The sequence below is a fragment of the Hakea prostrata genome, chromosome 7 (genome assembly GCF_041222555.1).
Source record: "Hakea prostrata isolate BN-2017 chromosome 7, UWA_Hpros_2, whole genome shotgun sequence".
Classification (NCBI taxonomy): domain Eukaryota; kingdom Viridiplantae; phylum Streptophyta; class Magnoliopsida; order Proteales; family Proteaceae; genus Hakea; species Hakea prostrata.
In genome coordinates, this window is record NC_142606.1 from 3,353,579 (window position 1) to 3,381,357 (window position 27,779).

Sequence of the window (27,779 nt, forward strand, 5' to 3'; positions counted from 1 at the left end):
CCAGTCTCCAACTTCACCTCTCAAGAGGTATAAGGCAATGTGAGTCTCTCTCACTTTCCCTGTTAATGTTGGTTATGAAAGAAGACTAATGTTTCATTTCCTGATCGTGATATGTAGATTGTCTTAATGATGCCAAAGGGCCATCCCACAAGACGGCCAGAAGTATGAACAGATTCAATCCAATTACTACAATACTAGCAGAGAATTGTCATGCATATCTCCAGAGACAATTTCATACCATATACAAAGTTATATTCTGCTCTTAGTACTGTTTCAAATATATCGTGTGCACAGAAAAAATAACAGAATAAGCAGAAAACATTCACGCACCACAGCTCATAAAGAATCCGTGAGATACAGAACAGGTACCAACCTGGTAGAAAACTGCTCTCAGTTGTTTTATACACTTTAATGGCCCGTAGGGGATGAACAAAGTGAAACAAATCAACCCACACCAGATGGGTCCAATACAGGCTAGCACTCAGCCTCCTGGAGAAGATGAGGTGTTTGAATCAGTTAGCATACTAGCTTTCCACGGAAAAACAACATAAGGATTATAGCAGATTAGCAGGACTCCAATTCTACTACCCTCCTTTCATAATGATAAGCGATAATTCATTAATAACAATAATATCCAAACAGTTATCGGTGTAATACCCTTGCATTTTCCTGGTTCTTACCTTCGACCACTAAACCTCACCTTCACTGCTTTATAATAGTTGCAGAACTACAATATCTTAAATGAGTCTGAGATATATAACAGAACAGAAAAACACCCGATGACCATAACTTGTCATCCATCCTTGGCAACCAATCCAGCAGTTTCTTGATAATCTGCTCAAGACATTACGCTGATGGCTTCTCAGGCAGCAACGCTTCCTAGGAGCATCCATGCTTTGGCCTCAGCCGGGTTCCTGCAAACCTATAGTTCAATAACGTTAAGACAACAAACTAAGACTTGTAAACAACTACTGCCAACCATCCAGTGTCATGATCAAAACTACCCTAGTAGCAGTAGTAACCCAGCAACCAGGTTGATGTAATCTTAAAGGGCCAAATGTAACCAAGCCTCCAACCATACTGATGATGCATGTGAAAAACATAGATTCCGATTCCTGAACCCATTATAGAAATACACTCAGATTATTAACTAGGTCTTGCATAGTTACTAACTGTCCATAAAATCTATAAGGTGATGACAGCAAAGCTTTTATATCGAAAAGAAGAAAAAAATGACAGCACAGCTAAAAATATTGACGATATTCAATTTTGATAGAGCAGTATCTTCCAAAGAAGATTAAATTTTCTCGTAGAAATTCTGTTTATATACCCAAGTATAACCTGCAACCCCATATCTTTTTTGGTAAATAACATGATAGGGGAGGCCAGTCAGTTTTGGATTCTTTATTATAACAAAAAACACACAAATACAATCAAAATGTAAAAACTTGGAAGAGTCTAGCTGATGTGAATCCAGATTTTAGTTGATTGGAATAGTGCCCTAGGTCTAGGCTCACTCCAAGATCCTCTTCCCAGAGAATCAATAGCCTTCTAGGGCTGTAATTACCTTCAATAGAAGGGTTTTGGGTAGATTCTAGGTACATAAGAGTTAGGCTAGGGTTAGGGTAGATTTGGCCAGGATTAGGGGTCTAGGTCATTTGTTTAAGGGCTTGAAACCTTGCTACAGTTGTAATTTCAGAATTGAATTTTATTTTCAGGTTTTGAAATCTAGAGTTTGATAGGAATTAGGGCTTTCTACGGTTTGGATCAAGCTAGGGTCAAGGTCAAGTGTCAATTGGGTGTCAGAGAAGTTGAACCTAAAAGGATTCTAGGTATGGATGAAGGATGAGAGAGAGATAAGGTTTTGAAATTTCAAGGATTAGAGTTTCTAACGAAGAAGATGGAATATGCAGGAATTTCTAGGGTTTTAGGAGTGGAAAGGAGCTGGAGTTTAGGTTCAAAGGTAGGGGGTTAGGTTTAGAACTTGATGCTAAAAGGGTAAGGATCTAGACCTAGGGGGTAGCATTCTAATTGTAACACAAGTTCCTGCACTAAGGATTTTTAAATTCTGGAAAATGCCTAAGCTGCCGCAGGTTTGTAGATAGGCAAAAGAAGAAGAAAACCTAAGGGGGAGGGGATTAAATTACAGTTTAGGGTTAGGGAAGGGTCGGGGTTTAACTAATAGTGAAAGGGGAGGCTTCCTAAGGTTGCGGCAGGATTGGGGAGGGGCTGGGATTGTCTGCAATGGGGCAAAGGGGCTGGGATTCTAGAGACTACGGTTTAAAGGGATGGGGGAAGGTCGTGGATGGTAGAAGAGAAGAAGGGGAGAAGGGCTGGGTTTGGGCTATGAATGACGTGTACTTACTTGAAGGTGAAGTAGGGCAGATGAGCTCAAAGAAGCTTGCTGGAATTTTAAGGAAAATCTGAAAACTCTAATTCAAGGCTTCCGCAAGTCCCCACGCCACTCTATCTCTCTTAATCTGCTTTCTTACAATCTAGAGGGGTTTATTTCTAGCCTATATGAAGGGATTCACAATAGACTCAACTTTAGAAATAAAACAAACTAGGACACTGATTTGTAATGCAAATCAGTTAAAACTTGAAATTGACTACTCTTAACTCACACAAGGAACCTTCATAACTTACTTTAGAGAGGTGCAATTTGAATTCTAAGAGTAGATGTAAGGATCCTTATAAGGAGTAGGACAACCCATGGACTCCTCAAACTAGGAATCCCACTCTAATCAGAATTCTTCAATAACTTGCAAAACGAGGACTCAAATTCAAAAATAAAAGTAAATCTAGGGTCCCACTAACATGATGGACCAATGACACCCAAACTTGGACTTAATGGAATTTTGCATGGTAACCAAAATGCCTCTGGTGGAATTCGGGGCTGTAGGGTCTGGGGAAGCAACCCTAGGCCCTGTGCTTCCACTGGAAATAAGTAAACCATCGTTCAGAACTTTCCAAAGAAAAAGTCTGCTAAATCTTGGAATATCTTGAACTGTCTCAGCCTATCCTGATGGAACAAGATGCAGTGAGGTCCTATCACTAGCTCTAGTAGGTAAACCACCATCCAGAACTTTCCAAAGAAATTCTAATAAATCTTGGAACATCTTGAACTGTCTTCGCCTATTCTGATGGAACAAAATGGAATAAGGACCAACCACCTGGTTGACAGAAACAGGCTGTCAACCAAGAAAGTAATGAGTTAAAGAATTAGTAACAAACAACTCTGATGGACCAGAATTTATTGTTGAGGATAGTACCTGTCAAGGGAATAATTCCTAGACATCCAAACCACTTCAGATGGCAGAATGCTAAGTTATGAGGGAGACTATCTAAAGATCAACTCACTCAATATGGTATCTTCAGCCATTTATATTGTCTCAAACTACTATTGGATGATGAAATACAGAAGAGTAAAACAGCATCAAAATTTGGTAAACATCTAATGAATTGATCTGAAGATCACTATTTCAGGGTAACAATGTTGATCTGCTCGTAATGTTCTTGAATCTTCAATTTGAGCTCAAATGAAGCAGCAACAGAGCAGTATTCTCAGTTTCCAATGGTAACAACTCCAGCAGTAATCAGAGGCTTCATATTTCCCTCAAATGTTGAGTATGACTGAAGCCTCTTTCACCTTTGGCCCTGGTCAGTAACTCACCCACTGATCTCACAGAACTTGATACAGAACCAGAGCTTCAACTTGACAAAGATTTCAAAAATAAAGAGACAACAATCCCCATGATCTGGTAGAATGAACCAAAAAGAACCCCTTATTCCAAGGCTCATCTAACCATGTTCCCCATTAAATGTGAGGTCAAAGTTACTATGGCTCCTGCGGCTACATTTCTGGCCCAGGAAGGGAACTCAGGCCCATAGTTTGTGGAAGAAAGCAAAAAGAAGAAATGAAATTGAAACAAAACCAACAGGATAATAATACAGGAAAATGTAAGGATAGAAGAAATAAGAATGAAAGAAGAAGAAAACAACAGGGAAGTGGGTCAGCAATTAACAGCTAGCCATGGTTTCAATGGTCGGCCAACCATAGTTGTAGCCTGAGGTCAAGGCATTGAAACAGCCTCTCAGCATAAATTACTCAGGTAAGGCTGTGTAGGAAATTGCCTCCCCTAGACAATAGTCTAACAAGAAAAGGAGACCTGAAAATAAAATCCTACATATCTCCAAAATAAAATATTACAAGAAAAACCCAGTCATACCAGTCCAGCCATGATAATTCTACGGCATCAACTTTATCAAAATGAATTTGAATCCAACAAATAAAGGGAGGATTATGCCACATTCTGCATACATGTAACAGCATGAAAATCCTCACTAGACAGCAATTCTTTGAATTCATAAAAAATTTCTGTTTATCAATTCCTTTAGGTTGCAAATAAACTGTCTTTCTTGCATGCATTCTTATTTTTGTATCCGCTGGTTTAGTGATCACTAAACACTACACATGATAGTTCACCAGTTGACTCTGGTGCTTTTCTTTCTTTACTTATTTCATTTAATGCGTATTTTGGCTCTCCAAACTAATAAAAGCTAGTTATTTTAAATTCCATAAACAATAACTCATAGTTCAGAGGTTCAGCATATTCCAATGGGAAATTCCTTCAAATCAATGAATTTCAAATCCAGAGTTAGATGAGTTTGCAACATTTGGTACTCCACCCCTAACACTGGGGAAAAAAAAAAATTGATATCCAAACCTTATTCATAGAAAGATCTAAATAATACAACAGGGAGTACAGACAAAACACAAACATAAAGAAGCTAGAGAACAAGACCAAGAACGATGAAAGTCAAAGAATACACAGGAAAAATTTAAGATAAAGTGCAAGAAAATAATCGCCAGTCAAAATTGACAAGCCGATTATCCAATTGATCAACAATGGGTATTAAGCTAAATGATGTTAGAAGAAAAGGTGAGAAAACCCATGAATAGTTTGGGCCTTATAAATCAAGTATGGCCTCCATAAAGCTGGGCAAGGATTTATGTAGCCAATCCCATTAATTGTATGAAGCTGTGTTGTAGGCTTGAAGCCAGCTTGAATAAAAAGGAAGGGGCATGGGGCCCGTATGTTTTTGGCTATTACTAAGTTGAATGTAGCTCCTCATTGGTATTGCTAAGAGCAGCTCTTGTAATGAAACAACTTCAACCTGTTATGTATGCCTCAAATTCTCCTACCTGGTTTTGAAGATTGGCCCAATTTGACATATTTTGGTGGGCAAATTAAGCAACCTGTTTTCTGAGATCTATGACGGAAGCAAAGGGCTGCCCCTTGCAATATGGCATGACCCAATCCAATGGGTTGACCCGCTTACCCAGTTGGAATAATATTTATATTTCATATATCTCAAATTCTCTTGTAAAGTCATTTTGAGATTTGGGAATATTTGCCTGACAGCTTTGGGTGAGAGTTTATAATGCCGTTTTGGTAATGTTCTTTCGCGCATGGTGAAAGTTCTTCGCCCATTAATTTAACATGTCATGTTGGTGTGCAAACCATTTTGATTGTCCATGCTGTCTCTATTTGTTTCTGCTTTTGTTTGTTAATTCTTTGAATGAACACAACCCAAGGTGGTGAATTCTTCCCCGCAGGTTATTTTTATAGGTGATAAAAACCTTCAATCACATCCCTTTCTTCCCTTTTCTTCTTCTTTACTGTTCTACACCTATTCAGAATTCCAACAGGCTTCTTCATCCAACCAAAGCCTACTTAAGGGTGACTTTTAATCTCTATTTTGACACTGTCACAACTAACTTTTCTGTTGCTCCTCAAAACGTTTGTAGGTTCACATAGAACTTCTGTTGTGTCTATTCCGTGGAACAGAACTTCAGACATGCATTCCTCGCCAACCAATAGATGTTTATTTTTTTCGTATCTTGTGCTACTCCTTCCCTTCTATAATTGATCCAAGATTTGTATCCCCCAACTATCCACTTGTGAGTTTTCAGTTGTTTTCTTTGAGTATCAAGTTCTCGATTTTTTTAATTTTTTTTAATTTTACATCTTGTCATTGCTTGTTTCCCCCAATCTAACCATAATCTTGCCTTGATATTCTAACCAAATAGTAAACCAATTCCAACACAACTAAATAAAAATAAAAAAAAAATGAAAGAAATCTTCAAGTTGTCTCAGTTTTAGCCAGGTTAAAACCCAGTCCATAAGCTCAAAACAAGACCTGCCTGTCTCGGTTTTGTGCCTGGCCCAAAACAAGAGTCTGAAATCTAGATCTCAACCTTTGGACTCGCAGCATTGCGACTCTTTATATTAGTTTCATCTGTATTGGATGTAGGGATTGCTAGTCCTGATTCCCTTTAGTTTTTCTCAGTTTTCTTGTTCACTGTGACTCCAGGTTTTCACAGTTTTGCAGTGTCTGTTAACTGAGCTTAGCATACCTCATCTGGTCTCCAATTGAAAGATGAGTGGAACAAACTCCCAACTCCAGTTGAGTGCAAAAGAATGAAGAAATCATGAGGAAGCAAAGATTAGAGGGCAAGAATAAATTTCGTGAATTAAAATTAAAAGAAAAAAAGAAGCAAAAGAACGAGAGAAAGAACAAGAAGGCGTAAATTCAGCAAAAACTGGATCTTTACACCCTCCATGAATTAAAATCAAAGGTTGAGAGCATCTACACACTCCATGAAGAAAAAATAAAGTGAAATGTCAATAAAAGCTCAGACAGCATGGTATAGTAGGCAGTACCCAAAGACCCCCGGGGGGGGGGGACTCCTCTCCTTTCTATGCCCTGACAAAAACAATGTATGAAAAGAACCAAACAGGATATACTGTAGCAGCAAATGGCAAACTCTCCACACCTTGCCAAGAAACAAACCTGGTAAGACCCAAGGGAGTTGAAAAAATACCAGGTTTTGACTAGTTTCAACGATATTTCAAGAATTTTGATAGTTTCAACCAATAGATACCAAATTTTGACCAACTGTGGCCTACCTAGTTTTGACCAGTCTCATTGGTAGTTCTAACCAGTTTCAATGGTTTCAACTAGTTTTGAGCAGTCCATCACATGTCAAGTTTCACTCGATGCATACCAAATTTTGACCTGGTTACAACCAGTTTGGACCAACTTTTTGGCTTTTGGCTGATTCAAACCTTGGTCAGCACTGAAGTCTTTATCCTTGTCCCCTGCAGAAGAACGATAGCCACCCATACGAAGCAGAAATAACTGCTTTCAACAAAGACTAGCATAATATCTGGAAAATGAACCCTAAAGAAATAAGTAGATGGATTGGCAGTTTTATTTAGTTAACAGCAATGATTCGTTGGTATTTAAATCATAACCCCTATTTTTCATACTTTTAGAATATTTATTTAATAGACATTTTCCTTGTCACCATCTAAAAATGGCCCTCGAGAACTTTAAGACAGCTGATGCCATTGAAACTTACAATAGTTCCCAACCTAATCATGAGAATACAAATTGAAGGGGAAAAAATTAGTAAACTAATTGGTACCAAACAACACTACCTTCACATTATTGTTTAAAATGTCAAAGCCAAATAGGACACTGAAATAATTATACACGAATGTTCAAGAAGGATGCAGACATTACAACCTTATTCAGAAAATAACAGCATTAAGCAAAACACAGAATGAGAATCTTTTGCAGTCAAACAAGCAGAACAACTAAAGGACTACAAGGCAGTAGAAATCAAGTAACAAACCTCTACAATCAAAAAATTATATCCTCATCCTTTCCCCCGGCAACGAGAAAGGTGTGAGCTGAATTTACTGAAATCCCTTTTTGCAATGCAATTTTCTCTGCAAACTGTTCCTCTCTGAAGTCCTTGGATGCTGCACGCTGCCTTTCCATCTCTCTTCTCTTGTAACCCTGTATCTTCTTCAATCTAAAGAAGTCCTCCCTTTCAAGCTCATCCAACTCACCCTTGATATAACTTATTGTGTTTTCCAACCTCGGTTTCACAACATTCTCTAGAGCATTAACCCTACGATTTGTTGTCTTAATCGCCTCATCAAGCGTCAAAAATGAAGTCTGCAGTGATGCGAGCTCAACAAGAACTTCAATGGCTTTAACGTAAGCAGCGCGACACTGCTTTACCTGCTGACCACCTCGAGCCAACCCAGTCAGATCATTCTTGGTCTCCCCATCGGTGAAGTACTCAAACTTGGGAAGCTTGACACCAGCAACATTTTCCTGCCGTGCCCTGACTTTCAAGGTCGCAGTTTGAACGTTCTCCAGGACAACATGTTTGATATTCTCTCCGGCAATATACTTAGCTTCAGTTAAAGCAAAGGAAGAATCTTTCATGATAGTTCCCATTGATTCTTTTGTAGAAACAATCTTTTTGAGGATCTGACGGAACTGCACCGTTAAAGCGTCACTTTTCTTCTTCAGCAGAGCATGACCTCGCGTGGCACCAACTAGACGAGCCTTTATGACTCCGAGCATTGTAATAGTAGGAACAACGTTCAGGCGCTGGCTTTGGCCGGACATCTTGTAGATGCAATTCAGAAACCCTAGCAGGAAATTTGAACAAATATAATAATTCCGATAAAATTTTACAGATATACTTATCTCGAAAGATCCTTACGGGGAAAATAACAAACGATATCGGATTTTGTACCTCGTCAAATTCTCCTGACGATAATACCCCGTTTTTGCTTCAAAGCCTGACTCAGGAAACAGAAACGGCAAAGAAGAAATGATTTAAATAGAGAAACTCAATGATCTTTGATCTGAGATCAATATGACGCAGTTGTTTTGACTAAACAGATGATCCAGACAATAGATTACAGAATTTTAATCGAAATTGCAAAATTTAGAAACGCAACTTTTACAACAAAAATTCTAACTAGATCTCTGATTCAAGTGGTTTCTGTAAATTTCAAAGATTAAGAACGCTTAAGATGCTTTCTATTTGTCCCCAATTGAAAGAGAGAAAGAGCTTACACTATACTGAGTGTTCCGACACCTCGCGCTGCGATTTTGCGATAGAGATCACCTGAAGAAATACCGAGACAGGTTCGATCAGTACGTTCCAATTTCCATAGAAGCGATGTCTGAGTAGTCGACGAAAGCTAAAGGAAACAATACAGTATGAAATATGAACGAATCTATACACGTGAAGAGACGGCCTTTGAAAGTGACTCGGCGAGCTCAAACTTCTTAATGGGCCTCGAGGTGGCTTGGGCTTTGCCCAGCTGTCCTTAGATGGGTCGGTTCTTCACGCTTTCTCCTTACCGTGGGTATTTTGGGTTTATTCTCTTTAAGGTGAGGCCCTGACTGTGCGTGAGTCCTTGGGAGAAATATTTTAAAGAGTGTTCGATGAGGTCCAAGAATATAACACGTGGAATATATTGACCTTCCTCATTGTCTGATGTAAGTTTAAGTATTGTTAGGTGCTAATGAAATGGTGAAACAATTAAAATTTTAGAAATCATCAAAGGTTACTAAGTCGATAATAATCGGCACCTCTAAGGGAAAAGTCATAAGTACGACCCTCTCTTGTGGTATGTGTAATAATCTCTATCTCTTAATATAAAACTATCAATTCAAAAAAAAAAAAAAAAAAAAAAAAAAAAAAAAAAACTAAAACTTTATTAAGATGGACTAAGGCTCTTTTTGGTATCAATTATCATTGTCAATTATGAGAAATTTTCATTATTTTAAATTGTTTGGCATCTATTTTGAATTTTATTTTTATTTAAAATAATAGAAAAACCTCCAAAATCCATAATGAACTTTTTGTCCATTATGGATTATGATGAGAATTTCATTATCTTCATTTGTGTAAGTTTACTTAAAGTTCTATAAGTAAGATGAGGTAAAATAGTCAATACACATCTTATAACAACCATACTTTCCTTCTTTCTCACTTGTTTACTATCATTTTTAACAATTTTTATCTGACACCAAACTTATTTTCCATTTCATAATTTATTTTCGATAAAATTCACCAAACCATTTTTCATTCTTGACCAAAAATGAATTCTTGTACTTATTTATTTTAAATAGACATAATAGAGAATGAGAATTGATACCAAAAAGAGCCTAAGTTAGAATCCACGAGGGGAAGACATGGTTTGGTTGTGGTTCACTTCACTAGTGAGTGAAAATGGAAAAACATAATGGACTCTAAACAACATCAACAACAGCAACAATAAGTCTTGTCCCAACTAAATGGGGTCGGCTACATGGATTCTTGCCCTCCAATTAATTATGTTTGATGCCATGCTAGATACAAGGCCTAAGCTATACATATCATTTCTCACCACTTTTCTTAAGGTTATCTTAGGTCTACCCTTAGCTCTTCTAGTTCCTTCAATATAGATTATATCACTTCTCCATACAAGGGCATTTATAGGTCTCCGTTGAACGTGGTCGTGCTACCTCAAACGACTTTCTAGAAACTTATCACTTATGAGAGCAACTCCCAAACCAACTCTAATATGATCATTTCTTATCTTATCCATCATAGTTTTGCGACTCATCCATCTTAGTATCCTCATTTCAGCTACACTGAGTTTATCTATATGATTCATTTTAACAATCCAACACTCTGCACCGTACATCATAGTTGGTCGAACAACAGTCCTATAAAATTCTCCTTTAAGTTTTTAATGGAATACGACAATCACATAAGACCCCGGATGCACCTTCTGCAATTCATCCACCCTATTTTAATTCTTTGGAAAACCTCATTCTCTAAATCACATCTTTTACTTATAATTAAACCTAAATATCTAAAACAATCACTCTGAAGAATCTCCTTATCGTCAAGTATCACCACCTCATCATCTGTCCGATTATGACTAAAGTTACAAACTAGATATTTTGTTTTTTTTGATAAACAACTAATACTAGATATTCTGCTTCGATCTACTAAGTTTAAAGCCTTTTAATTCCAAAACTACTATCCAAACAACATCATTGTTCTAATTTCCAAGTGAGAATTTCTTTTTTCTTTGAGTTGGGGTTCAACTTTTAATTGTATGCATTAAAGTGCTACCTACGATCAAGATTCAATCTCGACTATCCATTTCGATTTTTACCAGTTGCAAAATGGATAGTCAGTCAAGATCAAAGTCTCGGTCAAAATATGATCTTGACCATCGCCAACAAGTGCTATGTATTTAATGTTTAAATGTGCAGCATTCAAGTTCACTCCGAAAGGGGGTGGAACGTCACCTTCCCGAATCCATACGTTGTTACTTTGATTGGCCGTTTGAACAATGTTCTTGTTTCTTATACATACAAGGTGCAGAACACGACCCTGGAAACTAGCCATGAACATTTGATTAGAAAGTCAACCGTTCCGAGTATTAACAAAAATACAAGTTAATTTCAACAATGGCATTCATTTCTACGGGAAATAACGGCAAAGAGCATCAGTCAGCAAGATTGCATCATCAAGGCTCTGATCCGTCTTCCATACCTTGAAATCTGGAGCAAAGTAATTACTGTCGTACCATCGTTTAAGCGCTGACATTGGGAATGGGCCTTGTATTTCCTTGTAAGGATCCACATAATACCAAATAGACCTGGAAGGATCCTCAAGATTCTGGTTTTGGGTTTGACTAGCAGGACATCTTTGATCCCCACGAATTTCTTCGTCATCACTTACTTCAACAACCTGAACCGCTGAGATTCTCTGTCTATTAACCGTGGTGCAGTTTCCATCATTTTCATCTAAATCAACAATTTCTCCACCAGGGTGCTCATCATCTACGGGTTGTTGATCCTCCTTTTGTGTGTCACCAGAGAGAGGAATCAAGCTACCACACGTAGAACCTTCAGCATCTACACTCACACAAGTTTCTTGTTGCTGCACAACTCCATTGCTTTCCTCATCAATCTGTAGTACGTTAAGCTGCTTCTCTGTGCTGCTTTCCGCTACTTTTCCTTCTTGGTGGTGCTGTTTGGTATCACAAGCAAGCAGATTCTCTCTACTGCTTTCTTCGACCTCTTTTTCTTGAACCTGCTGACCGGCTGCAGCAAAACCCATATCCGTTGGCTTCTCATTAAGCTTTACTGATTGATGTGAGTGTTGTGCTTGTATACCCGTTGGCTTCTCATCAAGCTTTACTGATTGATGTGATTGTTGTGCTTGTATATCCATTGGCTTCTCATCAAGCTTTCCTGATTGATGTGAGTGTTGTGCTTGAATATCCATTAGCTTCTCATCAAGCTTTACTGATTGTTGTGCTTGTATATCCATTGGCTTCTCATCAAGCTTTATTGGTTGAAGTGATTGTTGTGCTTGTATACCCGTTGGCTTCTCATCAAGCTTTCCTGATTGATGTGAGTGTTCTGCAACACAAGCACGGTCCTTCTTCCCTTGAACAAGAACAGAATTTTGATCTGAAACAAAAAGGACACAAACGTAACTTGCTCCTGTTCACCATGAGCATCACCATAAGGAAACCAAATATATTTTCATTATATATAACCAAGGGTTGGATTACAATTTACAAGAACCCCTAGGAACCAGACCCCACTTATCTGCACGGGGTGAAATATCATGCCACTCCCACATCTTGAATAACTACCCCACTTGTATGCAATAATACCAGTTAGACACTTTGTTAGCTAATTCCCATTAAGTGATGGTATCATCAGGTTAGATTTCACTAAATAGCCAAACGACCGTTGAACAAGGATAAACTCACCATTTTAATCCCCTTGCATAAACTCCAAGCTGCAAGGGAAACAATCTACAGCTGAGTTTTATTCCTTGCAAACCCTTTCTTCCCCGTTGAAAGGGATCTTCTTGAGGCCATTAATCGACGACAAAGTCATACTGGAAACAGAGTGGAGAAGCTAATCTTCATCAAATCTGACTGATTTATGCCAAAACAATTCGGTAAATCTCCCCAGCTATAAATAGAACTTTGCTCAAGGATTATTTTGTTTCCTCGGTTAAGAGTTCACTTGAGCTTGGAAAAAAGCCTAGAGGAGGAAGAAGAGATAGACGGCCACAAAAAGCCTAAAGAGCTGTGTATCCACCATTTCTAAACGTCCACCAACACTACAAGAAAGGGCTTCTTCTTAACACTTTTTGGTTTTGGAAGACCTAAAAAATGACATTCCAGATGGTATTAATGTAAACCTTAAGATTAGAATGTTAATTATGCCTACACCCTAGTAATATTACCCCTGCAATATTACAAATATTCACTAACACTTTATAATCCCACTCAAATTGAAGCATATAAATCATCCATGCCAAGCTTTAACAACTCTTCTGAAAACAAAACTGAACAGAGGCTCGACGATGCAAAGCAATTCCTGGAACGGCCCACACCTTTTAGAGGATTCCATATGCAGATGACCCAGGTCCAATTAGGTTTTCTGGTTCAGTAGGATATCTAGCATATTCATTTATTAGGTTTATAAGAAGTTGTGTTTATTTAGTATATGCTTGTGTTAATTTCAGTAGACTTCGAAAAAAGTTAGTTTTAACTTAAAATTTTATAACTAGGAGTATTTTGTTTTCTTCTTTAAATACTAGCTTGTAGTCATACAAAGTCAGGCAGGATTTGATGTCGATCACAAGTCCAGAAGTACCTGCAGGAAAAAGCCCCAAAACCAGCCTAGCAAGATTGTGGGATGCAGCAGCTGGGTGAGGCAACACAGTCTGCTGGTGTGGCTAGTTTTTGTTGGTTCAATGGACTATCTAATAAAGCAGCCCCAGCATATGGAAGAGGTGGTACCAAAGCAGAAATATTTAACAAAACAAAAAGAGTTACTGTTCACATGTATGTAGTTCACAATCTGACCAAAATGTTCAAAAATTTTGAATATTCTGGCCAGGCTAAAATGAGAGGCTATGTTGAAATGGAAATTTTAATATTTTGAAATTTCGGTCATCTTGTTCAACTTTCAAAACTTCTAAGTCCGAAGATGCACCGTTTCGTCTAGAAAAGAAGGGTCAAGGTTGGCCAATGAGATGATGGGGGATAAGCTTCATTTTTGGAAGGCAAACCCCCCTGGATCAAAAGCTAGGGCCCCAAAAATGACTGCTTGGTTATAAAGGAGGTACGGGGTGCAGAGACAGCTAGAAAGTTGCTTAGAAGCAGCTACCCTTGAGAAAGTGCAAAATATCTCACTGATTGAGAGCTCCTGCACCGAAGATGAATGGGACTAAGCAATCTGCCATATGGGATGTCAAAATGCATTAGTAACGAAGCACCCACATAAGTACGTGTGACAAAGCAGAAGCATATTAAAAGAGTGACAAAAATTAGTATGGTACAAACTAAGACTAGTCAGCAGTTAAAAGTAAGAAAAGAAATTCAAATGGAACTCACAACAGAGTGGACCCAACAAGGAAGATTATAAAAGGTAAAACCATTAATATGTTAACTGTAGTGGAAATGGATCTGCCCTGGGCATCCAGCTGCAAGTCCAAACTAATCATAGAGGGCGTTCCAAAACTGAAGCCAAAAGAGAAAATTCGATTGTGGACTTCACTAGGTTATTTGCTGTTGGCTTTGCTTATTGGTAGCAGTAAGTCAACTTCCAGTCAACCAAATTGAGATACAAAAAGAACTCCAATCTGTCTTTCCCTTACAAACAAAGGAAACTGGCGCTTGCTTACCAGCACAATCACCGTCACTGAGCCACTCTCAATCGGTAAGTGTTGGATATTCAGTCTTCTAGCAATCTCTAGACCACCTAGAAGAGAGTCAAACTCAGCTTTGAAGTTGCTTTTAACTCCCAAGATTCATCTTAAGTTTTCTATAACCTTCGCATTGGAGTCCTTGAAAATTATACCCACTCCTTCGTTACACTGGTTTCCTAACTAACAGTCATCAATCTTAGATTTGAACCAACCTCTGTTGGGTAAGGATAAAAAAATCCCAACAGCTCCCAATGCTTGACAGTAGGAATAAAAACCCCTGACCTTCTTGAACAGAGAAGAATCAGATTGGGAGGGAAGGCATCTTCCAGGAAAGGGAGGAGAACCTTTGAAACTGCCAGTGGCTGTCAAAAATAAAATCTCACCCGAGTAGTTTTATTTTGGAAGAGGAGATATCTGAATTAGACATGACTGCAATTGAGGAGGGACTAGCTAGTGATTAAACAAAAAGGTCATACCCAATGCACAAGGCTCCCATCTTTAGCATGATCCGGGAACCTAGCCACCAGATGGACAAAGAAACTGCTGACCGTCACCAGATCTTTTTCTACCAACGCCAAAGTGATGCATATTGATAAATAGCTCCATCGTAGATACTTTTCCAGCAAGTATTCTTTATGTAGATAGCATACCTTACGTAGAAATTAGCTCTTCATTGTAGAAAGTTGCAGCAAAGCAAAGAGTGGCCACACAAGACAGGAAGTAATCCAGCATAGCCATGTCCGACAGATGTCTTTGGATGCTCACACATGGAAGAGCTATTTGATTCAGATTGAAGGAACTAAAAGATGCACAAACAAATCTAAAATGACCCTAGGAGAAGCAGTGACGAAAGATGTGCACAGTTTAGCACTGGTATCAAGCATGACCACAACTAGAGCAAATAGGAGGACAAGGATCCATGAAATAGACCCTATTTAGCTAGGATAAGGTTTGTTTGTTGTACAAAAGCATCTTTCTCAGGTAGAGGATTTTGTCTCTAATTTTACATTGCCTTTCAGAAAATCAATAAATCGGCTTAAATGATAAGTCAACTAAATTATCACGAAAATAAATAAATATGCACAAAAAGATGTAAGGTTAACTTTACACTACCTCCAACTTTGCCGTTTCCAGACTTCCAATCAAGCAAAACCCCATCTCCTGCTATTACCACAATCACAACAATTCCACAAGTTCCAAAGTCAAAGCTCTGGAATGAGAAAAAATACGAAGAAAATAAATAGATTTCTGAGCTAAACTAACCTGCAATATCAGTTTTTGCAACCATCTGAGTTGGATCCTCGGGAGTGGCTTCAGGCTCAAGTTCTTCTGCAATGATTGTTGGAGTCTCTTGTAAAAGCCGCACCCGTTCTGACGGTGTTAGAAGTAACTGCTTTCTTTCTAAGTATTCAGCAAGCGTAAAACTCCAAGAAGTCAAGAAGAACCACTTAGTTCTCAAGGGAAATATAACTCAGATGCCCCACAATGCACACCAGTACCAGACACTCAATGTTGGCAAACAATACAACTACTAGTTGACTCACTCAAAAAGAAAACCAAATGCATGAAATGCTGGTCCTAAAAGAATCCAGGGCATGTAGGCACTGGAGGGGGAATGGCAAATGGTGCCTGGACATCTACCATAAAAACTCAGCAGGCTGACTGATCTGTTTGTGGATATAATATAGCCAGAAAATGAAAATAAGAATGTTTATATAACTGGGACCTCAATCTCAATCAAAGTACTCCTATACAAAGGCTCTTGACATCTCACCATCAATCAATTTCTCTGTGATTATTGTGGCTAAGATTGCCTGACACTAACTATTTAACTAGTCAAAATCCCAGTATTTTAAGAAAAATATATAATCAAAGAGAACAAAGCAGCTGCTTAGCATCTATAGCATAGAAGAAACTGTCCAAAATAAAAACTTGTATATTATAAGAAAAGATATTCTTTGCGCCAACCCTTCTCATTTGCCCGTTCAATGAGGTTCTGTAATGATGCAATCTCTCTGTCAACCCACTGCAACGAATAGGTTTCTCAAGTCAATTAATAAGCAATGACAGGAATGACAATCAAAAACAATAAAACGATTTCAAAACTAAATTCAAAACACCTCCAACCTATTGTAGGTAAGAGAAGAAATACCAATTGTAGTGGAGTTAAGGTTTCAATTACCCAGCAGCATAAAGCGACTGAAATATACAATATCCCTATGCATGTATTGTTGTTTTCCTATGGATTATAGGGCATTTCTATTCCTTCAACAACTAGTCCATGTGGTACCCCAATGATGTCCAAAGTAGGTAGACCAATGTAATTAAAAACACATAAATATCAATATCAATCACAAAAAAAAAGAGGGGTTAACCGAAACATTTAGCACCCAGGAATACATATTGTTTTTTTTCTCCTTGAGGTAATTTTCACATATAAAAGGAGTAAAACACATAGAGAAGACAACCTCAAAGGGAAGAGACTTCCAACGCAAGCAGGACATACCCTGCATACACATAATACTAAACTTTGCTAAAGGACACAGAAATAGGAGAAGAAGAATTCGAGAATGAAAGGGAAGAATAGAATGAGAGAAAGGGATCGAGGCCTCACTCTCATTGTGAGGATCCTCATAAAAACTACTTTATTTGTAGGGAATAACAAAAAGAACAAAAACAGAAATAACAATACAGCAGAGGAGTCCAATACGGATTTGAAATCCCAACCCAGATCCTCTTGGGAACTAGCACTCACCCTCAAGCTGGAGAATAAACATCAAACACTTCCAGCTCGCTACAAATAAAGTTCACTCTCTTTGCCCCCAAAGCTTTGGTGAACAAAATCAGCCAAATGTTCTCTGAGTTGAACAGGATGAGTGGAGAGTACCTGTTGTAGCTTCCCATGGACAAAGTGACAGTCTACTTCAATATGCTTCATCTGTTAGTGAAAAACAGGATTCGATGCTATGTGGATAGCAGTCTGATTTTCACGCTAAAGTGACAGATGATTCATGATCAAAGTCAAGCTCCCCCAAAAATGTTTGATCCACATCAAACTCAGCATGGAAGGGAGTCATTTTAGTAGAGACATGGTAGGGGGTATTGTACCAATACTCAGCCCACGCAAGCCAATTGGCCAGTCCTTGGCTACCAAGTGCGGAAGCATCACTAACAAACTTCCAACCAAATGTTGACTACCTAAGTTTGGCCATCCGTTGGAGGGTGATATGCACTATATTTGAGGAGGGTATCAGCAATCTTGAACAATTCGGACTAGAAATGACTTGAGAAACGTCAATCTTGATTGAAGACTCTAGAACGGAGTAAACCATGCACCTTGACAACTTCTTCGCTGAATTTTAAAGCAACGTCCCTCACTGTGTAGGGATGGGAGAGGGCTACCAAATTGCCATATTTAGTCAACCTGTCCACCACAAGTAGGACAGTATCACCCCCTTGGACTTTAGCAGTCCTTCCCATTGAAGTCCACATTGCTTTCCTTCCAAACTCGCTCAGGAATAGGTAATGGTTGCATTAGTCCTGTGGGACTCATTGATCGGTGTTAGCTTCATTGGCACGTATCACAAGCAACCACAAACTCATGGGTCATTTTTACTTTTCATGCTAATCCAATACGCCACATCCACTAAGCGCCTGTAAGTTCTGAGAAAGTCCGAATGTCCTCCATAAGGGGTGGGATGGAATTCAGTTAGTAGGCTGGTAATCAAGAAAGAGTCTTCAGCTACAACTAACCTCCCTTTATGGTACAATACCCCATTCTTTAGCTGGTACTTGGGGTGGTCCGATGGGCCCTGTAACGAATCCTCTGAGAAAGCCCTACAGCAGGGATGGTTGTTGACCACCTCAATCAACTGCTCTCCTTGCTGCCCTACATTGGTTGAGAGTGCACCAAGCTAAGCAGCCTTGTTCTCAGTAACCAATTTGAAGACAATTGCAAAGTTGTAGCCTAATAATTTCATAACCCATTTCTGTTTATTGTAGCCAGCACCTTTTGCTCCAAACAACGTCAGACTTCAGAATAAATAGGGAATTTGAAATTAAGTAATTGCAGCCCAGATGACTGATTGCAGTGTGCGGCTCCTCCTCAACTCCTCTCTCTACCGAACCCTTCTTTCCAATAATTTTATTTTTTTAACTATTTTAACAAAAATCAAACAGGGTGATTGCTTACTTATGAATAATATCATAAGTAAATGAAACATTCGCTGAAATGATATTAGGCATAAATAAGTGTCTCTAGAGTGTGTGTCCTGCTTTCTAGCCAGGTTTCCACTAGTTTTGATGAATTAGTGAACCATATAGGTTTCTAGCCCGAAACATGTGAGACAAGGTAGCTGGTTGAAACCAGCCAAAAATCGAGATATGGCCATATGGGTCAAATCAAAACCAGGGATTTTGGGCGTATAACTTGACACATGATGGACTGGTCAAAACCAGTTGGACACATCGACATTGGTCAAACCGCGGAAACTTCAGTTAAAATTGATCATAACTTGGTGTTTGTCGGTGAAAACTATTCAAAATTTTGAAATATTGTTGAAACTTTTTGAAACCTAACAAAACTTATCAATGCTAGGGACTTTTAAAGCTGACCCATGGTTTCATTAGGAAAATGAGATTTAACCAAAAATTTCAGCCCATTTAGGTTAAAACTTAAAACCATGCTCTGAAATATGGTCAAAATCATCAAAGCTCAGTCAAAATATGATATTTTTGAGAGTGCATGCATATCTCATGTTGGAGTCCTAGGAAACTGAGATGGCCTGAATCACTTCCAGGGTGGGGAGTAGATGTTTGACGTGAGAGAACCTGACAAGTGTACAAAATAAAGTTTAAATTTATAGAGTTTGTGTTATAACTTCTAATAATCCTAATGTAAAAAATGGAACTATGTGCATTTCTCAATGCTCGTCTAAAAGTTTTCTGCAGTTGTGGTATTTAAATTAGTAATGATTATATATGATTGGCGAAGGTCATCTTGATTTGTCGGTCAAGCGTTCACTTGCTGAATGTTTGGTCAGAGGTTCAAGTGAATTAAGTCATGGAAACAGCCATTTGGAAACAGGGATAAAGCTGTGAACATTTGACCCTCTCTGGCCCCTGCTAAGTGTGGGTGCCTTGTGCACTGAGTGCAGTCTTCTTTTGATGCATGATTGGCCTCTGTGAGGGCAGAATATTATACCCTGTCTGGGCTTGGAGTCATTACATTTAGAGATGGACAGAAGCATTTTGTTTAGGGTTTATTGCTGATAGAAAATCATAATAACATGGTGGCACACAGAGATGCCTAGAGGTATATAGTGACAAAAAAGAGATTAACCCTCACCAGTAAATAAACCCAAAATCATGATGTGCTTCTGGTGCTGTGGTGGCAGCCTCCTATATAGTGGCAGTAAGACCAAGGAGGTATTGGGTTCAAACCTCCACACCTCCCCACCCTCCCTTCTCATTTTGAACCCCAAATCTAAACATGTGGATTAACAAAAACAACTCCTAAGGGAATACAATTCCCAAAAGAGATTCAGTCTTACAACATCTTGCTTAGCCACTCATTAGCAGCCTGCAGCCTCATTTGTACTTCTAAGCTGCCAGCACCAAAACCATGACCTCCACAACTTGCATCTACAAATCAGATTTAAAATAACTACATCTTCAAATCTGTTTTTAGCAATGAAACCATGACTCTTCAACTTTGCTCCAAGACAATTTTATAATCAGTACACACAGATTTTTAATTAGAGATAAAGAACTCATATGCCTATGGTTTTATCTTCAGTAGGATATGTGAAAGTATTCAGCTTGTACAGTTCTACTTAATAAAACTAATCTGCTACAAATTAAATGCATCACCAATCACGCACACACACACACTCACACACACAAACACACTCACACACACAAACACACCCACACACACACACACACACACACGCACACGCACACACATGAGCAATATACTTAATCTGAATGCCTTTACAAATTACAAAACAGCAAGTGGAAATATGAAAGAGCCAGAACATGAAAAGCAACTGTTTATTGCAGTTAACATTTAGCATCAGAATCAAGAGTCTTACATGAATTGTTATGTCCTCATGCAGAATTCTGGCCTTCTGCTCAAGCTCCACCTGTCAAGTAAGCTCAAATTATTCATCTCAACGTACACCAAAATAAAAATAAAACTAAAAACAAAAAATATCAGTTAAAGCACCAGAACTTTTTGATTGAAGAGGAAGCATAATGTGGGAATATAGTAATGTGGTAATATTCCTAATTTAATTAAGTCAATTGAAAGGGGGGAGAAAACCTGCAATCAACAAAAACAGAAGTTCATTTTGCCAAGAGTTCAACAGCATAGTAAAAATTAGAGCCACCACTTTGAGATTTCAGTTTCGTCTTTGGTTTTGGCCTGGGTTGAAAGCAAACTAGAAACTCTGCATGTTTCATTCGGTCATTGTGGTGGTTGAGTGGCCATAAACCCAAATTAAGCATCTCTAAACATATTGGATACCTTCAGATGTGTCTTTTTTTTGGATGAAATAAACTCAAAATGGAAGTTTGATTTCGTTTTCTAGATTGGTAGTGTATGTCAACACTTGTGTATACCTCCAAAATACAGCCTATTCTATATAAAATTTGGTCCTCCACAAGGTTCAACGGAAAGAACTAAAATATGCATTAGGAATAAAAAATAACCATTAATTATTAAAAAAATCTCAGAGTGCTACCAAGTACAAGTGGAAGGCCAGTGAGATAAGCTGAGGAATCTGAGATGGGATCTCATAGTTGCAGGGGAAACAGTCGAACAAACAAAAAACACACAGAGAAATGTTTCCATTGTTGGAATATATTGGATACATAAGCAGAAATCAAAAGACACAGGAATAAAACTTAAGACAAAAACAAATTTGTAATCCGCTCCAAAACTAAACTAGAGTTCAAAATAACTACCCTGTTATTACATGTCATACCCATGCAAACCAAGACAAAAAGATCATTGTCCACAGGAATTCTAAAAAGTTCTCCATAACACGATACTCAAAAACCATATCCAATAAAAACTTCAGTCATAATGACACATCCCAGTACAGAAAACTAAATTTCACAAAAATTGTTATTGCTAAATGAGAAGAGAACTATGCCTAGGATAAGTGGAAAGCTTAAGGTTTTAAGATTGCACTAAGTCTTAGAGAGTCCTCAGAGGGATCATGATTTGTCTTTTGGAAGAAGGTGATTGAAAAGAGAGATCATAATGTTGTTCTCACAATTTTCTATGAGCTAGCTTGGCTGACCAAGTTGTTTATAAGATTACGAGTACAAGGGAAATGTTAGATGAATAGAGGAGAAGCATTCTAGTCCCAATTTATAAAAACATATGAGATATTCAAAAATGTAAAAACTATAGAAGCATAAAACTGATTAGTCATAATATGAAATTATGGGAGAGAGTAATTGAAACTTGTTTGGGACAAAAAACCACTATTACATTGAAAAATTTTGGTTTTATGCTAGAAAGATCTACAACTAAAGCTACTTACCTTAGTAGGAGACTTATGGAAAGGTATAGGAAGTGTAAGAAAGATAATCATATGGTTTTTATTGACCTAGAGTGTTGATTTAGCAAGTACTTGAGGAAAGAAATATTGCAAATAAATATGTGAATGTAGTTAAAGATATGTATGATGGTTTAGTGACAAGTGTAAGAATGGTGGGGGACAAGGTGGTGAATTCCCGATTACAACTCGGCTACATCAAGGATCAAACTTAATCCCATATTTATTTGTACTTATAATGGATGACTTAACCAAAGACATTCAAGATGAGTTTCGTTTGTGTATGCTTTTTGCTCATGATATTGTTTTGGTAGATGACGCAAGTAGGGATTATTACGAAGTTAGATTCATGGAGAGCAACTCTGGAATCAAAAGGCTTTAAAATTAGAACAAAGATGGAATATCTAGTATGTAACTTTGGTCGTGATCCAATGGATGATGAGGTGGTGAGACTTGATAAGAAGGCGATTCCACAAAGTGATTGTTTTACATATCTTGGCTCAATCATAAATAAAAAAATGTGATATAGAGGTTACTATTTTCCAAAGAATTAAAATAAAGTGGATGAAGTGGTGAGGTGCATCTAAGGTCTTATGGGAGCTACATATTCCTTTAAAGCTCAAAAGAGAATTCTATAGGACCATCCTCCAACCAGCCATGATGTATGGTGCATAGTGTTGGGCTATTCAGAAGCATTATATAAACAAACTCAATGTAGTAGAAATAAGGATATTAAGATGGATGAGTGGCAAAACTAGGAAGGATAAGGTAATGAATGATCGTATTAGAGCTAGTCTAATGAGTAGCTCCAATAAATGATAAGCTACTAGAAAGTCGGTTGAGATAGTACGACCACATCCAATAGGGACTTTAATTGCCCCTTGTAGAGAGAAGTGATTAAATCCAGGTCGAAGGAATTAGAAGAACTAAGAGCAGACAATAGATAATCTTAGGACTTAGGAGAAGTGGTGAGAAAGAATATGCATCGCGTAGGCCTTGTATCTAGTACCTCATACAGAGCTAATTGGAAGGTAAGGATCCATGTAGCTGACCCCATTTAGTTGTTGTTGTGGTTGACAGCAGTTTCAGATATTTTCAAAACTACCCAGAAGGATTTTCTTTAGCAATGATATTAGGATAATTTCTTTCTTTACTCCCAAGGACATGATAAAATGACAAGCACTAGGAGAATTTCTAACTAGGACATGATAAAATGACAAGCATTAGAGGCTTTGCCGAACAACTTATCTGTCAGTACCACTCCACAAGAATATACTCCCTATCCTTAGAAAAGAAGTGTTTCACAACATGCAAGGCATCATGCAAACATATGCCAATAGAATACAACATCTACAAGACCATTGAAGAAAACAAAATAAATTGATTCAGGTAATGTGAACTTACAATAGTAGGCTTTTTTATCAGACCATCTTTCACTCTCTGACGTAAATCATCACATTCTTCCTGCAACCAAAATAACCTACTTAATATGGTAAGCTGACGAAAGTATTAACAATGCATGGATGAAAAAAAAATAAGTGAAGTGTCTAATATTATAAAGGGCCAAGCCATTTTGATGCCTTGTTGATCTTAAACATCTAGCCACTAAAAAGAAAACCGATCTTTACCAGAGTGATGATTCTATCCATGTTCAAGTGATATTTTTCTTTGGGAATTTGAAGATATAAACATGCTTCTAATCCCTCCACTTATATTCCACATCTATAACCTGGAATCCAACAATTGGATTTCATCTTACTTTAAATGATTGAAAGTATTATTAGTTACTAAGTTGTAAAGGTGGCAAGACAGTGGAGGGAAGCTTAATCACATAGGTGACATGCACTCTTTGATTTTTAATGAAGGATACTCACTTTTTGTTCTATGAAATGTGAGTACCTAAAATCTTTTGGGCTGATGCAGTGTTAAGTGCTTGTTACCTGATCAACTGTATGCCTCATTATGTCTTAAAAGGCAGTATTCCCTACTCTATGTCATTTCCCCCATCCTCTTTTTGTATTGCCTCCTCAAGTTTTCAGTTGTATTTGTTTATTCGTGACAACCGTCCGGGTCTATCTAAATTATATACTAGGTCCCCTAAATATCTTTTTGTTGGATATTCCTATACCCATAAATGACATATCGTTTTTATGGATTTTGAGTTTCAGAAATATTCTGTAATGTGGACATATCTTTCTTTAAGTCAGCACCTTTTTCTACTAACCTCTAATTGTTTTTGACATTGATGATTATTTTCCTATTTGCATCTCTTCTACTCCAGTGTCACAAGTTCCCCTTGCCGCCTCCTCTTCCAATCGTTTAGTCTGATGCCACCATTGTTTATCAGAGGCATCCAAAGACAGCTATCATGCATCTACCTCCGGCCTCTCTGCCAGCTTCTCCTTGGTAGATCTGGTCCACCTCCAGCCCCTTCTTTAGATTTTGATGTCCTCATTGCCCTTTGCAAAGATACTCAGAGTTGTATTCAACATCCGATCTTTGACTTCCTTTCTTAATGTAACCTTTCTCCTCACTTTCATGCTTGTTTATCTGTGGTTGAAAATCATCCCTTTCTTAACAAACCTGTTCACCAAGGCATTGGGGAATACAAGTGTTGATTACATTAGTAACAAGCTAGGCATGAATAACAAATATGCTCCAGCTTGAGGGGAGTGTTAAAGGGCAAAATAGTCAAGAATCATCCATTAAGAATTAGCACCTTATCCCTTAGTTTGAGTTGGATTTAGACTTCCAAACCCTTGTTGGATTATGTTTTCTTTTCCTATTCTATTTCTACTTGTAAATTCACCTATAAATAAAGCATTCGAGGTATTGGAGACTTCACAACTTTCTGTGAAGCTCCACATCACATTGTCGACTATTCTTCTTTTTACTTCACTTCTCTTGTCCTAATTGGCTAATTCTGAGTCCAAACTACAATAAATAAGTGAAAAGCAACAACAAAATATAAAACCAAGATCCCCTCCTCATTTCTCTCTCTAAAGCCTTATCCTCCATGAAAGTCACAACAAGGGCTGTGACAAATAACATGAAAAGTGTTTTGGCCTCTTTTTTTTTTTTTTTTTTTGGGTTTGCCAACCCCGGTTTATAAACCGGTGTTCGACCCGTGTCGCACACCTGGCTGTGGTGGATGAGTCTCCCAACAAGGATTTTTTGCATCCACAAGGATTCGATACCGGAACCTTGCTTAAGCGAACCAAGCTGTTTACCACTTGGACCAACCCCCGTTGGTGGCCTCTTTTATATCAACTCAGCTCATTTGACATGGTCCAGTTGATCCAATTGAAACTGGTTCAGTTTGTCCACATCACCTAATTCGAACATATGGTTAGGAGCTAATGGCTACAGCCTAATGTAATATTTGTGATGTAGCCCAATTCTAGGGTTAGGATTCTTTAAAATAATTCCCAAAAGTTTAGGGTTAACTCAGAATCTTCCAGCAAATAATCACCAAAATTCTAATGGGTTGATCTAAGGTAGTAAGGAGCACTAATGGAAAGGTAAGTCGGATGCTAGGGAAAAGTTAGGGTTTTACTAAATTCCCATGGGATGATCTTGTAAGACAAAAGGTACCCTAGAATTAATAAAAAGAGGAATGGGATAATTAGATTGATTTGGTAAGGTTTAACGAAAATATGGGGATGATTATTGGATGAAACAATTGATAAAGAGAGTTTTAGGGTTTGGGAATGGATCTTGGGTAACTCTTTCTTTCTTTCCATGCTTTCTTCTCTTTTCTTTCTTTTTCATTTTTCTTTTCTTTTCTGTTTTCTGGTTGCTGCAAATCAAAAAGGGGAGGGGGAGGGAGCTGAGAGAGAAAGAGAGGAGTGGGGGAGTGCCGCAGGGTTTAGGAGTGATGGGGGAGGGGCCTAGAGGGATCGCAGGGGTGGGGAAGGGGCTTAGTAAGGGTCGCAGGGGACTTAGGGGGCTGCAATGGGGTGGGGTGGGGTGGGCTCCTAGGGTTCACACAAGAGAGGGAAGAGAAAGGGAGGACTGCGATGGGTGTGGGGTGAAGGGGAAGGGGCTGGGGGTGTGGAACTTACTTGGAGAAACTGCTGGAGATGGACGAAGGCTGCTGGTTCTTAAAAAGTGTTGCTGCAAATTGAAGGCAAGAGTTTAGGATTCCGCTGTGGCCCTCCCAACAGAACCACAACTTGGGCAAGAATTCTTCAAACTTTATTCAATGTAGACTGATTTTATAATGAAGAGAATGCTTATTTATAGTCTTAGATTTATATATACATATAATCTAACACTACTTGGGAAATTGACTTAGACTCAACTAGGAATTAGAAATTAACTCTACGAGGGTTTGCTGTATAAGTTAGGAGACTTCTTTACAAAAAAATAACAGCGACATAAAGTAAGAACTTATCTTGAAATAAAGGACCCAATTATCTATAGAGTCCTACTTAAATGAGAGACTCCCTATGATATAGAATTCAAAACAACTAAATCAAACTAGGAGATTAAATTAGAATTGGACTTAAAAAAATAAAAATAAAAATAAAAAAAATCTGAATATAAAAAAACTAAAAAGGGGCTGGAAAAGGACCAAATTGCCCCTGTAGGGGTTTGGCCAGCCCTAGGTGTGCCATCTTGGTTGGGCCTTGGGGCCCAAACAAGGGTCATGGCCATGGGGAGGGCCTTTATTCACCTCAATTTGGCTTGGTTATTTCCTACATGTGAAGGGTATTGTTAAGTGCTTGAGAGATTATTATATTCATTAGGTGTTACTTAACTTATGTGTGATCGTTGCTGGGGTTAGGATAGTTGTTACCTAGATCCACCTTGTCCAAAGTCCTGCATAATGGACCATGGTTTCAAGCGACAGATGATTTTGGTTCATTATAGAAAGGAGATTGTGAATCATGGAGAGTAGCTTTGGAATCACAAGGCTTAAACAGTAGACGAACAGAATATCTAGTTGTAACTAGCATGACGGGCGAGATGAAGTGGTGATACTGACGATAAAGAGATCCCGAGTGATTGTTTTAGGTACCAGGCAATCATAAGAAAGAGGTGATTTAGAAGATGAGGTCCCAAAGAATTAAAATAGGGTGGAGAAGGGAGAGGCACCGGGCTATGTGATCGGCGATTCCATAAGCAAAGGAAAAATAGGACCGTGTCCGACCAGCAGATGTACGGGCGAGGTGGGCGTAAAAGAATCATATAGATAAACCGGGCGAAATGAGAATGCAAGATGGAGAGGGCAAACAGGATGGATAAGATAAGAAACGATCATATTAGAGTTGGTCCGGGAGTTGCTCCCATAAGTGATAAGCAGAGAAAGCGTGCCGCCACGTCACGGAACCATAAATGCCTGTTCGGGAAGTGATATAATCCATATTGAAGGAATTAGAAGAGCTAGGGGTAGACCTAAGATAACCTTAGGAGAAGTGGTGAGAAAGGATATGTATAGCTTAGGCCTTGTATCTAGCATGGCCGACGTGGAGGGCAAGAATCCATGTCGCCGACCCCATTTAGTTGGGAAAAGGCTTATTGTTGTTGTTGTTGTTGTTGTATAGAAAGGAGATTGTCAAAACTATCTTGCAAAAGCA

The 27,779-nt window shown here is 38.4% G+C and overlaps 2 protein-coding genes across 7 annotated transcripts in view; both read right to left on the minus strand.

Annotated features, from left to right (window-relative positions):
• Positions 1 to 273: 273 nt before the first annotated feature.
• On the minus strand, positions 274 to 9,135 carry LOC149009027 (vacuolar ATP synthase subunit D (VATD) / V-ATPase D subunit / vacuolar proton pump D subunit (VATPD)). Of its 3 annotated transcripts, none has more exons than XM_089161567.1 (4): positions 8,953 to 9,135; positions 8,627 to 8,672; positions 7,706 to 8,519; positions 274 to 914 (listed from the first exon to the last, which is right to left on the minus strand). In XM_089161567.1, the coding sequence occupies exon 3, from the start codon at positions 8,494 to 8,496 to the stop codon at positions 7,714 to 7,716; it is 783 nt and encodes a 260-aa protein (XP_089017693.1). In that variant the 5' UTR covers positions 8,497 to 8,519; positions 8,627 to 8,672; positions 8,953 to 9,135; the 3' UTR covers positions 274 to 914; positions 7,706 to 7,713. The 3 variants fall into 3 exon arrangements, with proteins under 3 accessions (XP_089017693.1, XP_089017692.1, XP_089017691.1); XM_089161566.1 differs by having other exon boundaries at positions 274 to 922; positions 8,953 to 9,134; XM_089161565.1 differs by lacking the exon at positions 274 to 914 and having other exon boundaries at positions 6,938 to 8,519; positions 8,953 to 9,134.
• A 1,972-nt stretch (positions 9,136 to 11,107) lies between these two features.
• The window catches only part of LOC149009028 (zinc finger CCCH domain-containing protein 44-like), a 32,611-nt gene continuing 15,939 nt past the window's right edge, over positions 11,108 to 27,779 (minus strand). The window contains exons 6-11 of one of the 4 annotated variants that reach the window (XM_089164428.1): positions 23,602 to 23,661; positions 20,722 to 20,772; positions 16,582 to 16,652; positions 15,890 to 16,044; positions 15,740 to 15,790; positions 11,108 to 12,363 (exon numbers count right to left, since the gene is read on the minus strand). In XM_089164428.1, coding sequence (XP_089020554.1) covers positions 11,366 to 12,363; positions 15,740 to 15,790; positions 15,890 to 16,044; positions 16,582 to 16,652; positions 20,722 to 20,772; positions 23,602 to 23,661 — 1,386 coding nt within the window. In that variant the 3' untranslated portion in view covers positions 11,108 to 11,365. The remainder of the gene's footprint in view (positions 12,364 to 15,739; positions 15,791 to 15,889; positions 16,045 to 16,581; positions 16,653 to 20,721; positions 20,773 to 23,601; positions 23,662 to 27,779) is intronic. The other 3 variants (XM_089164429.1, XM_089164431.1, XM_089164430.1) reach the window with 3 other exon arrangements.

Coding starts and splice junctions, on each gene's coding strand:
- LOC149009027 (XM_089161567.1), bottom strand. CDS start 8,496: ATGTCCGGCCAAAGCCAGCGCCTGAACGTTGTTCCTACTATTACAATG.